This window comes from Candoia aspera, chromosome 8 (assembly GCF_035149785.1).
Source record: "Candoia aspera isolate rCanAsp1 chromosome 8, rCanAsp1.hap2, whole genome shotgun sequence".
In the NCBI taxonomy this organism is placed as follows: Eukaryota; Metazoa; Chordata; class Lepidosauria; order Squamata; family Boidae; genus Candoia; species Candoia aspera.
In genome coordinates, this window is record NC_086160.1 from 48,810,354 (window position 1) to 48,823,133 (window position 12,780).

General features: G+C 38.3%; 1 protein-coding gene across 1 annotated transcript in view; it reads right to left on the bottom strand.

The window, feature by feature from the left end:
* Positions 1-12,780, bottom strand: part of AFG2A (AFG2 AAA ATPase homolog A) — a 158,531-nt gene that overhangs the window by 113,008 nt on the left and 32,743 nt on the right. The window contains exons 12-13 of the mRNA XM_063310822.1: positions 8,156-8,209; positions 7,614-7,693 (exon numbers count right to left, since the gene is read on the bottom strand). Of these exons, the coding sequence (XP_063166892.1) occupies positions 7,614-7,693; positions 8,156-8,209 (134 nt within the window). The remainder of the gene's footprint in view (positions 1-7,613; positions 7,694-8,155; positions 8,210-12,780) is intronic.

Genomic DNA, 12,780 nt, shown 5'->3' on the forward strand with positions numbered 1-12,780 from the left:
CTATCTCACATAAATTTGTAGCACTTTGTAAAGGACTGGGGAAAAAAAGAGCAACAAAGAGAGGAGTAATTATATTTATATCATATTTTTCTCTGAATTCTCCAAAAACTTCCCCTGCAATATGATGCAGCATTATCAAGAAATCCTTATTGCTATGCAACTCAGGAAACGGATTTCCTGGGGGATGATTTAAAAAAAAGGTACTATTTTTCATTCTGAAATTTGTCCATTCAGCATTCCCTTCAGTTTCATCTCAAATTATTTTATCACCATTATTCTTAATTCCTTTCATTTTGTTGCAGGCTTCTTGATTAGGTCTCTTTATCTACTTCCTAAACAACTCTTTACCTCCATCAGAATTGCTCTATATTTTCTCTGCCTCTTAGTGTTAACTATTTCTTGCTCCCTTTGACTACATTTCTACAATTATATTTTTTTCTCTACAATAATACAATATCTTTCTCTCATCCTCATTTTTCACAGCAATGCATCTTTCTTCATCCAGTGTCTTTTATTTCATCACTCTATCAAGCATCCTTTTTCAAATTTCCCATTAGCGTAACTGGACAAACTTCTGTGGCACTCTGTAATAATTCTTTTCACTTTGTTCCAAGCAGCTTCCAGATCTTTCCTTAAGACCACGTTCCATTCATTCTGCCTGAAGCTTATCTTCTAATACTTTCTCATACAGGACTTGTAGTTTCTCCTCTACTTTCAGTCTTGTTTCTTTCACTCATGTCAATCTTTTCCTAGTATCAAAGTTATATGTGAACGTATTATGTGAAGTTTGTGTGACGTATTATGTGAACGTATTATATGAACGTATTATATGAACGTATTATACGTATAATTACAGATTATGTGAACGTATTATGTGAAGTATTACGTGAAGTAACGTAATGCAATTTCCAGCTGCAACTTCTGAACTAAGCACAAAAGCATTACTACATAGAGCACAGTACTGTTTGAATGTGAGATCAGCACATGAACTACGGTAGGTAAGCTGTCCCTGTCCTGAAAAGAACATAGTTGGCATACCAACTAAAGTTAAAAATAGGCACTTCTAGCAACAGAATTTATTAGGGCTTCCCATGCCAATGATGAATCTAGAAGCATCCTCAAGGGGAATACAACTCCATTCAGAACCACACCCACAAGGTCTCTATCTTTTCAGGATTCCACTTCATTTTAAGGGGTCTTATCCACCTTGTCACTGAATCCAGATACTGATATAGAACATGAATAACCTCCATGTTATGGAGAAATAAAAGGGATGCGGTGGCGCTGCGGGTTAAACCGCTGAGCTGCTGATCGGAAGGTCGGCGGTTCAAAACCGCGCGGCGGGGTGAGCTCCCGTTGCTCGTCCCAGCTCCTGCTCACCTAGCAGTTCGAAAACATGCAAATGTGAGTAGATCAATAGGTACCGCTTCGGCGGGAAGGTAACGGCGTTCCGTGTCGTCATGCTGGCCACATGACCCGGAAGTGTCTATGACAACGCCGGCTCTAAGTCTTAGAAACGGAGATGAGCACCGCCCCCTAGAGTCGGACACGACTGGACTTTACGTCAAGGGAAACCTTTACCTTTACCTTTACCTATGGAGAAATAAAACTGAATGAGATCAGGTTATTGATGATGCTTAGCCTCCAAACTTCTTCCAATGGCAGCATGAAAATGAATAGTCATCCAATACTGCTCTGAGGCCATGTTCTCAGGTTCTTAAATTAAAATTGATCCCATAGTTAGATAAAACAGTGTGTTAACATTGATAACAGTTCATACTGAGGTGTCCTAGTCTACATGAAGAAAATTTTATCCTCAGAATGTTTTATAAATTTGCCATGGTAGGTTTTGAGGGCTCTGATATTAGGTTTTCATTGAATTATGTCCAGAAGCCCTTAATACTCTAAAGAGCTCTGTTGGATGGTTACTTAAGGTAAACCTCTGAACAATTAAGATCATGTCCAGTCAGCCCTATAGTTAGTCTTATGCCCTAGCCATCTTCTAGCTGGTGTAATTGCTTAGTGTTCTCCAGAGATCTGCAGAGCTTAGGAGTCATCAAATCAAAGGCCTATTCTGTTTTCTCATTTCCTAAGCAAGCAAGGATTTGTTGGGTCACTGGCTTTGGCCTCTAGAAATTTCCCTGGAGCATTTAGAAATTATCAGATTTTGTAAGTCTCTAGGAGTGGACAATCTTAATGTGTCTTCCAATCTTCCAAGTAGCAACGTTATAAGGCCACACTTCACCAGATGATGGTTTAACCATGACATGGTATAACATGGTATAAGAATGTCATCTGGCGGGTCCCAGGAAGAGGGCCTTCTCTGCTGTTGCCCCTGACCTATGGAATACTCTTCCCCCAGAGGTGAGGCGGGCCCCCACTCTCCCAGCCTTCCGGAAAGGAGTAAAGACATGGCTCTGCTGTCTCGCATGGGGGGTGAAGAGGAGTGGCCAACCCTTGGGGGTGGCTTGCACCTTTAGTCGCTCCCCGGAATATAAACCAAGAACTTTTTACTAGCCATCTTTTTGGAATTCATTATTTATTAAGAAGACTGTTTTTATTGTGCCGTTTTTACTGTTTTATTGTTTTATTGTATTTTAATTAATGTTTACTTCTGTTTTATGTAACCTGCCCAGAGTCGCTCTCCGGAGTGAGATGGGCAGAAATAAATTTGATGTAAAAATAAATAAATATAAACTGCAACTTAACCTAATATGATCAAATAGACCAACCTCAGACCTCAGGTTATTCTTGATTTAAAGAATTTCAGGGAAAAAAAACTATGATCATAAGAACAGAGCAAAATATTTCAGTTACAGTAACAATAACGATCTCTGAATTTATACATATTCTATATGGTACAGGTGCTAATTAATTACAGCTATACATAAAATTGATAGGTTAGGTTACATAATATTATGCAAAGACCTAGCTCTGGAGAAGGCCACCAGCAGCAAGGTGGATGGATTCAGTTACAGTGGCAATGAATGCACTGTTGGAAGACCTGAAAGACATGGTTACAGATAGATCATCATGGACAAAATCTATCTATGTGGTTGCTAGGAGAGGAAAACGACTGGATGGCACATAATCAAAATCAATCATGATTTTATTTTTTTAATCATTTCATTGTGTTACTTTATCATACCAAAAGAGAACGTATGTGTGCACATGCGTGTGCATAGTTCTTCACTTAAAATATAATCAGATGGTTACCATTGAGAGCATATTTATAAGCTACTGCCTCTGGCTTAAAATGGAAATGAGAATCTTTATATAATTTTAGGTCTTCAATAATGTACAGCAAAGGGCTGGATTTTTCAGAATGGAATTTAACAGAAGAGTTCTCCCCAACCTCCTGCTCTCTAAAACTGCTTATAAAAAAAACAAAAAGAACAAACATGTCTAGTACTCAAACTCCCCACAATCCTACATATATAAACAGCATCCTATTTCCAAAGCACGTAGATATCCCAACTTCAGCAAACAGACTGTCTGAACAGCATTTACACAGAGCCAGGCTCATTCATCACCTTCAACTTTAATTACTAAGTCATTTCCTCTTGGCAGCCTTTACTGGTCAGTGGAATTAAGTTTTAAATGGTCAGGATAACAAGGAATTATAAGTACCCATAATTCTCTTCAGCTGTACAATTTGTTAAGAATATGAAGCTTTGAAAAGGAAAGGATTTTTTAGAAACAAACATTCCTTCTCTCATATAGTTGCATCTGGAACATTTATGTGGACATGACCTCAAGGGAGACTTCTTTTCTGCAATAAAGTTGAGAAAACACTGCTAAGGAAAGGAAACCTAATATTAGTAGGAGCCACAAAGAAATAGAAAGGCATCCATTTCTTGAGCAGTACAGATTGTACTAGTTGTACACTTGGACTGTAGATTGGCCAGTCACATATAATATATATGCCAGATATACCCATACGTCTTAGAGATTTATTAAATATTTTAACAAATCTTTCTGCCAAACTGATTTTATGGTAGTCAGCAGGAACAACCACAATACTTCAGAGCACAACCTCTCATTTTATTTTCTTCAACCTTCTTTTATTAAAATGTGCAAATCATGCACAATTCTGTTCCTTCTGTGCTTTTTGCACTTTTCTTAAACCAAAGCATTTCAAAATCTGAAGCAGGCAATCTCAAGGAGCAGCAACCAGTTCCTAGAGGAATGACATACATTCCCTCTTCCTATTAATTCCTTGTGTTTTTTAAAACATTATGTTTTGCTATGAAGTATTTAATGTGAACTGGGGAGGTGTTTAGTAACATTCTTTTTCATCTTGCAAGCCAATGTGGAAAACTATTATATGAATCAACAATAGGTTATAGCATACAATCATCTCTTGGACCACTGACTTGAATAGACAAAGAAGTTGAAGAAAACTATTATATTGATGCAGGATACAGAGCAAAATCAGGAGATGGAAGGGTTTCAAATGAATGTTCTGTTCCACACCTTTCAACATGTTAAAAGTTCCTGAACCTTGCAGGTCTTTTTCAGTCAAGTCAGTCTACTCAGGGCAACAGTAACTATTAACAAATTAATAGTCTATTTTAGCTACAACTGAAATACTTTGCCCTGTAAGACTTAGGATCAAACTATATATCCCATAGTTAGCAGTTATATCTTTTTCTTTTCTTAAGAGTAAGTTTGGGGGATTCAGTTTCTATTAAAATCCAATGGTGACAGAAAGGATGTTTGGTCCCAATGCTAAACCAGAGGTCCTTCAATGAAACTGAATCCTGGAAAAATTGGGACAGATAAAGGGGAAAAAATACACAATATATACAGTAATTAAACTTCGGAATTTGTGGTGCTGACTACCAGCTTGGCTGGCTTCAAAAAAGGGATGGACCAATTCATGGAAGTCATGGGGATCAATGGCTTTTAGCTTTGATGGAAACATGACTTTTTTTGAAGGCTATCTGCTAGTGTCATGTTCGCCATTTCAATGTGTTTGATACATCGTAACGTTTCGCATGTCATTAGCTGGATGCGTGTTTCATCTTTGATGGGAGGATGGTTCCTGTTGGGAGGGATTTATCTCTTGGCTGTGCTTTTGGAATGTATTTGGGTTATCTCCTGTGTTCAAGGTTACTTTCCCAGGCTAGAAGATCTGACAGTTGCCAGCACCTGGGACGGGCGGCTCTGCTGGTAGGGAGGCGGGGTTACGTGAGCAACGAAGGGTTTAAGTTTGTATTTGGCGCGCTTTCTGTCATTCTCAGCTTTCTCTGTATTTGTCCTAAGTTCCCTAATAAATCAGATTTCATTTAGCAACCTCTTGTGAGTCTGAGTATTTGGGCTGGGCAACCATTACAGCTAGGACACTAGTGGGCTTCCTTGTGCAGCTGGTTGGCCACAGTGAGAACAGATTGCTAGCCTAGATGGACCAGGGTAGCCTAGATGGACCAGCAGGACACTGCTTATATTCTTACGTTCTGTGCTTCTGGGTTGGATTTCCAGAAAGAGATCCATTAAAAGCAATAAATCTTTTTTTAATACAGTAAAGTAACTTTAGGGTGAACTGAGACAAAAAATCAGTAATGTTAAGGCATTCTACTCATTACATTAGGGTCTCCAAAAGAATGACTACTCTTTACAATAAAAAAGAAATATGCAGCGGCTGGCTTTATGTTGGTATTATCCCTTACACTACAAACATGATGCTTCAGTTACAAATAAAATGCAAGCAACTGTTTCATAAGGTACATTTTCCTGTCCTATATATGAAGATGAGTAGCTGATAAAGGAATTTTATCCACCTCCACCAATCTACATTCCAAACACTTTTAAATGCTGTCAACTGAGTCAACTATAAAGAAGATTTTAAACTAGCTATCTTTGGGGGAAAATCTATGGACTGTTTAATGTGATTGGTAGAACAAAAAGTCTGAGAGACTAGTAAGGCAATATTAACAGGTGTTTCCTTGAAAGTCTCAATCTGGTTATAGAAAAGGAAAGTGGATCTCTGGAGGCTGCAAATCATTACTATCTTTAATGCATTTGCAAATTCCTACTGTGGAAAATCAATCTGTAAAAACAGTCCATTTCCAATTAGTGCCTCATCTGGTTTCCTACGCCATTCAATTTCAGATGAATGTTATGAGAAGCATGTTACACATTTTACCACCCATATGGTTCAAATTTGACAATAAAATATTTGTATCCTGCTCTGCTCTTTTCTATGCCCCCACAAAACCCAACTTACAGATGTCTTCAATGGAACATGACTACACAAAGTCATATGCCACTTTTTGTATCAGCTAGCAAAGCTTCATTTTTTTTTTTCTCCAACTTATGTCCAGATTAGATAATGGGTCAGTGTAATGATTGCCTACCCTAACAAAACCAGACTCACAAGTAGAGGCTTAATGATATCTGGTTTATTAAAGAATAGTATGCAAATACAGAGAAAGCTGAGAATGAGCAAAAGCGTGCCAAATACAAACTAAAAACCCTCGGTGCGAATGTAATCCCTCCCCTCGCCCAAACCGTTTCAAATTCCCCACCGCAGGTGCTGGTGACAATTTCTGCTGATGTCCTGGGAAGAAAACCTTGAACACACGAAATAACCCAATCACATTCCAATCCAGCTGAATACAGATAACATCCCAGGAGACAGAATCCTCCTCCCCTCCCAACCTAAACACGCATCAGCAAAATGACATGCAAAACGTTACAATGTACGTTTAACATTGAAACGATGAACATGACAGTCAGGTACATCCAGACAGAAACTGAAACATCTTAAATGTAAATGCCAATGAATACACTTTTTCCTTTTTCATTATACTGGATAGCTTTAAATCTTGTGTTTCACTTAATATCATTTTCAAGTCTGACAATTTAGCTCTTATTGTGTCCGATTTTTGCTTTGTTCAAGCAATGAACAAATAACTATACAGATGCAAACCAAAATAATCCAGTTAAACAAGAAGCCTTGCAGAACTTTCCTACCATGGCTAGTTATCGTAACTCAAAGCATGGCACATCTTTAATACAAAACAAAAAAAAAGAAGCAGGTTATATACAGTATGAAAGTATGTGACTTATTTGTTCCTTTAAATAAAGTATAGAGGGAAGAGCCTAATCTAAATGAGCAGCTGTGCTGACAGAAATTGAGGTGATTTCTCCTTCTCATGATGTTTACTTGATCTATTTTTCCCTAAAGCTCCTATTATTCCCATTGCAAAGAGGATGGAGAGATGCATAATGAATATATCTATCTTGCTGTAATGAAACAACCAACTTCATGTAGCAATTTTGATCAGCCAAATGGAATGAGAGAAAAGTTTTATAACACCTCTCCCCAAAATACCTTGCTTCAATAAAATTAGGAGCTGCCCCATGGCTGTTTTTAAAAGAAAAAAGCTTTAAAGTGTTTAATGGAAAGGATAAAGATCTTTTTCAAGTTACTCTAGTCCAATCAATTTCTTATTAATTATCAGGGCAGATAAATAAAAAAGCCATCCACTTATTCATAAATAATACTGCTTTCATGCAGAAATACAAAGCAGAGAAAGCTATAGAACCATGGAACTGCAAGTCTCATATAAGCATAAAATATACTTTTTGTAAATAATTTATCTTACCTCCCCCGTTCTACAGCCAAGGCATCTATTTCATCAAAGAACAATATGGATGGTGAAACAGCTCTGGCTTTCCTAAATATCTAGGGGGAAAAACATGCACCAAGATGACAAAAAATCAAATTGTTGAAAGGTATACTGTGATCTTATAGAGACTTAACAGATATCCCACCCACCCATTCAATAAAGTCTGCTCTGGTGGCCCTTGCATATCAGTAGATAAATCTGTCAGACTTGCAGTTGGTAAAAGCACTTGGTTGCAAAGCATCAACATGTTACCTATAAAATCCCTAACACCCTGAATTACTTTAGATAATTAAAATGCCTAGTGATTCAGCTGTCAAGTGTGGTAGTTTCCAGACCAGGATCAGCAATGGTTCTGACAGGTGATATGGCCCTGTAGCTGATATATGATGCTGGATGCTCACATATATATATTAGAATAAGCAGGCATACTCTTCTCTCCCATCCTGCAACCCATGGTTCGTCTACCCCTCCTTTAAGTAAATATGAAAGGTTGTACTGTTAAGTTTATTATACTTAACCTCTCTGACTGCACGTTCAGATTCCCCAACATATTTGTTCATCAATTCAGGTCCCTGCATGGAAAAAAAATCAAACAATTTTCAAGCATGTTTCCTTTATATCATACTTCCTTTGAACTTTTTAAAAAAACAGCTCATATAAAACTATCTTGAAGAGAGTACTTGAAAGTATTCTATTTATTATAAAAATGCTTGCCACAGCATGCTATGCCCTTGATGATCAATCACTCTATTACTCTGGATTTGCTGAATTTACACTGACTCCCAAATAATCTTAATTTTCTGGACTCATTCCAAGTTGGTGCTTATTATCTATAATACCTTGAACCGAAATATTTGAAGAACCTGCTATCTACTGCAAATCACGTGAGGCCTTTTCTTCTATCCCTGTTCAATCTCTATTTTTGCACTCTAAATTCAGGGAAAAGAATTGCACCATTTCTGCAATCAACACAGTAAGTAATATAAGGCTAGATTATATAAATATTAATTAGTACTATCAGGCTTTGTGATTGTGAAAAAAAGAGAAAGCAATTACTTGTACTATCTCATTTTTGATATGGCCAAGTAATTAGTTAAAGCGATACCCTACACTACTATACTTTTGCAATCTGGGTAGTATATACTGTATATAAACATCAATACTTAGGAAGATTCTAGAACAGATAGCAAGTAACTAAACTGTAAGTACCTTGTAAGCAATGTACTGATTACCAGATGACAAGCATGAATTGGTCAGACTGATCTAGGTAATGCTCTAGAATGGAATCAAAATTTAAAAGGATCTTGATAGAGGTGGGCTGAAAATAGCAGAATATATAAAAGAAAAACATCCCAATTTTTCCACCTAGAAATAGAAAAAATGCACAGGTATAGGATGAAAGCTACTTGTCTTGTTAATAAAGGTAAGGTTCCTGTTTAGTCATGTCCGACACTAGGGGGTGGTGCTCACCTCCATTTCATGGCCGAAGAGCCAGCATTGTCTGAAGACACTTCCACGGTCATGTGGCCAACATGACAGTCATGGAATGCTGTTACCTTCCTGCCAAAGCGGTACCCATTTATCTACTCGCATTTGCATGCTTTTGAATTGCTAGGTTGGCAAGAGCTGGGGCAAGTGCAGGAGCTCACTCCGTCACATGGCGCTCAGGTCTTGAACCGCTGAACTTGCAACCTTCCAGTCGACAAGCCTGGCATCTTAACCACTGAGCCACCACGCCCCCTTCTTAATAGTATACGTAAAAAGAGTCTTGGAATTATGTTGACCACAAACTGAAAATGAATCAGCAGTAAGACATGGCTCCAGAAAAGGGAAATTAAATTTTAGGCTACATTAATAGAAATACAGCTTCTACATGATGGGAAATTATAGTTCTATTATCATTTATATTATTACTTTCAGTATCTGCTTTGGTCAGACTTCCTTCAAGAATTGCATATGGTTCTATTCACTACATTTTAAGAAAGATTCAGAGAAAATGGAACATGTGGAAAGAAGGACAAGTTTTGCAAGGAGAGACAGAGGGAACTGGGTATATGTAACCCTAAGAAAAATTATTCAGGGACGATATAATAGCATTTTTCAAGTATTCAAAAGATTGACACAGGAGAAAAGTATCTGTCATGGATACAGGTAGCCTTCACTTAACGACCATTCATTCAGTAACTGTTAGAAGTTATGACAGCACTGAACAAATGGTATTTACACCCAGTCCTTGAAGTTACGGCCACTGCAGCAAGGTCACGTGATCAAAATTTACGTTCTTGGCAACCTGCCTGCATTTACGGCCGCAGGGTGTGCTTTAATTTCTCTCCACCCACCTATCTCCCCAGCATCTCTGCCCTTTTGGCTGTCCTGAGCTCCACTGCCCATGCTGCCCCCAAATGACCTTCACCGTCTTCTTCCTCCCACTGTTGACAAGGTGCACCTGGCCTGGCCCTTCACGAGGCAGCTGCTGGCTGCACAATGCCTTCTTCCCAAGGCCACACACAGCCTTCCTGAAGTCACACAAGGCCCTTCTTGTGAGGAAGGCCACCTGAGGTCTTGGGAAAAAGGAATTGTGCGGCCAGCAGCTGCCTCACGAAGGGCCAGGCTGGGCACACCTTGTCAGCAGCGGAAGAAGATGGCGGAGGTGAGTTGGGAACAGTAGAGGTGGTGGAACGCAGGGTGGCTCTCATAACCTCTACCCCCAGCAGGAGCCATTCCCAACCTGGCTGTGCTCATGCTGCACCAGCCGCTTGCACGCCCTTCTGCCCTGGAAGCTGACACCCTTGGCCTGGTTGCACTCGCACCGGAACACAGCAGCCACTTACCTGCCCTCTAGCCTGCTTACAAGCCACTTGGGACTCATAAATTCCTGCCAGCTCCCCCATTGATTTTGCTTGTGGGAAGCAGGCAGGAAGTCACAAGGATGTCCTTGTTTAACGACCCTGATTCTCTCTTAATGACAGCAACGGGGACTGCCGGGATTGCTGTCACCAAGCAATGCAGACATATGATGTCACATTTTATGACTCCATTGCTTAGTGACAGAAATTCCAGTCCCAATTACCTTCGTTAACTGAAGACTACCTGTACTTTCATTTGGGTTTCTGTACTCAGCAAGGGGTTACATTTATTGACCTAAATGTCCCTTGAAACTCTATGATTATATGAAGTTGATTGTGAAATCCTTCTTTTTCTTTAAAGATTCTATCCAATGAATTTCTTGTTACTATTCAATAAAGAACAACTCATGAGGAATTGTCCAAAGATCCTTTCAGAACATTAACCAATCTTCCAGAAATGTAATGATAATTACTCATAAAGTCAAGATGCAGGCCTTCCCAACTGCATTAATCTATTTTAACTGCTGTAGCCAAGAAGCAAAGAGGAAAAAATGGTAAACTTAAACTGGAAAGTATTTTGCTGTAATTGATCCAGATGACAGAACTTAAACCCATGTCAAGTGCAGTAAACCACAAAGAAGTATCTGAAGAAGGATACAGGAAGTTAGCAAACCCAAAGTGAAGTCAATAATCTGCCAACAGAATATATTTTTGAAAGTATTGCTAATTGGAAAAAGAAAAGCTAACTGAAACGGCTCATATTTAAGAAGAAAAGAAAGACACTAGGAACATTTTCTACCAAAAGCCTTTACCACAATTGGACATGCTTGAAAAATGCAAATAAGTTTCAAGCTGCTGCCTCTCCCCCTCATCTGCATAAATGAATGCTTGCTCTTTGAGTTAAATCAAGTTTTAAGAGTCGTCTTAAACCTATAAAGTTCAAGACCACTTGACAGTCCTTTAGAAATACTAATTATTTTACATCTCTCTTTTGAGAACCACAGGCTTGACACATGAAGCCATATATTACAAAAAGTTTTTTTTAAATACACATGATACAAACAAGCCACTTTGGGAGGAACATTCTTGTAGGAAATGGCAAAAGGATACTAGTGTAACTATTTTCTGTGTGCTTTTTCCTCTACTACTCACTTCTCACAACATACCAAACTCTTTCTCACTCTGCAAAATTTCAAGGTAACTATACAACTGGAACCACTTAGCAGAGGAAGAGAAAGAGTCACAGTAGAAAAATAGTACACAATGAATGACATTAAGTACTCTTTCTTCCAACCTTTTTTTTTTTTTGGTGCAGATGCATCCCTTACCCCTGGAGCCTAGAGTCCAGTGTGTAAGTGGCATACAAAGTATTGAAATAAATCAATAAATAACCCAAACTATTTTTGTTTACAAAAACTAATGGCTGGAATTTGCACAAAACACAGTATGTCCTTTAGGAGAAAAAACAACTTTATCTCATTTAACCTAAAAGTATCTTTTAAGGACTACACATTCTGAGCTAAACTACCTTTTCTTATAATAAACATTTATAAAAGCAATAAACATTCTGACACCTTTTTTCTTAAAGCATTGGCAATTCGGCTTTCGAGTTTAGATTATGTTTTGATTCTAATTTGGGAGACCTTATTGGAAAGCATTTTTTTTTCATACAACATTTTAAAAATATAAATAGTGACAACATACTAAGATGCAGGAGGGCATCTGGTGATTTGATGATGTAACCAGAAGGGACAAGGTTGAAATCAATTTGATTCGTAGGGGCTTTCAAGTCTCAGTCCTTCAATAAAAAAACAAAGTGGGCCCTGAATGATGTTATTTCAGGCCATTTTTATGGAACATGGAAGATTTAGGGGTGGAAATGGAAACAGTTTGCCTCCCAGACTCCTTCCCTCTTATTCCAACTTCTTGTTTTGTAAAACAAATTAAACCACCAAAATTCAATCACTTTATCACCAAATTTTCAGTGGCAGTACCTTGAAGTACAGTCACTGACACACAGGCTGCCCTCGTTCTTACTAAATAGCTATGAATAAACCAGAAATTTAGCTAAACAAGTAGCGTGACTTCCTTTTCTTCTTCTAAATGTACTATTCTCCCTTAGACTTGCAGTGCTTACTAAGTTCATGGGTCCTGAAAATAAAAAAATAAAACATTACAAACAAACATAAAACAGGAAGCTAAAGCAATTACTGCAATGCCTATCCAGTAGATCCAACATATCTTGAAGAATGCTATGAAAGTGTTTTTATGGGACTCGATAACATCATGCTTAAGAA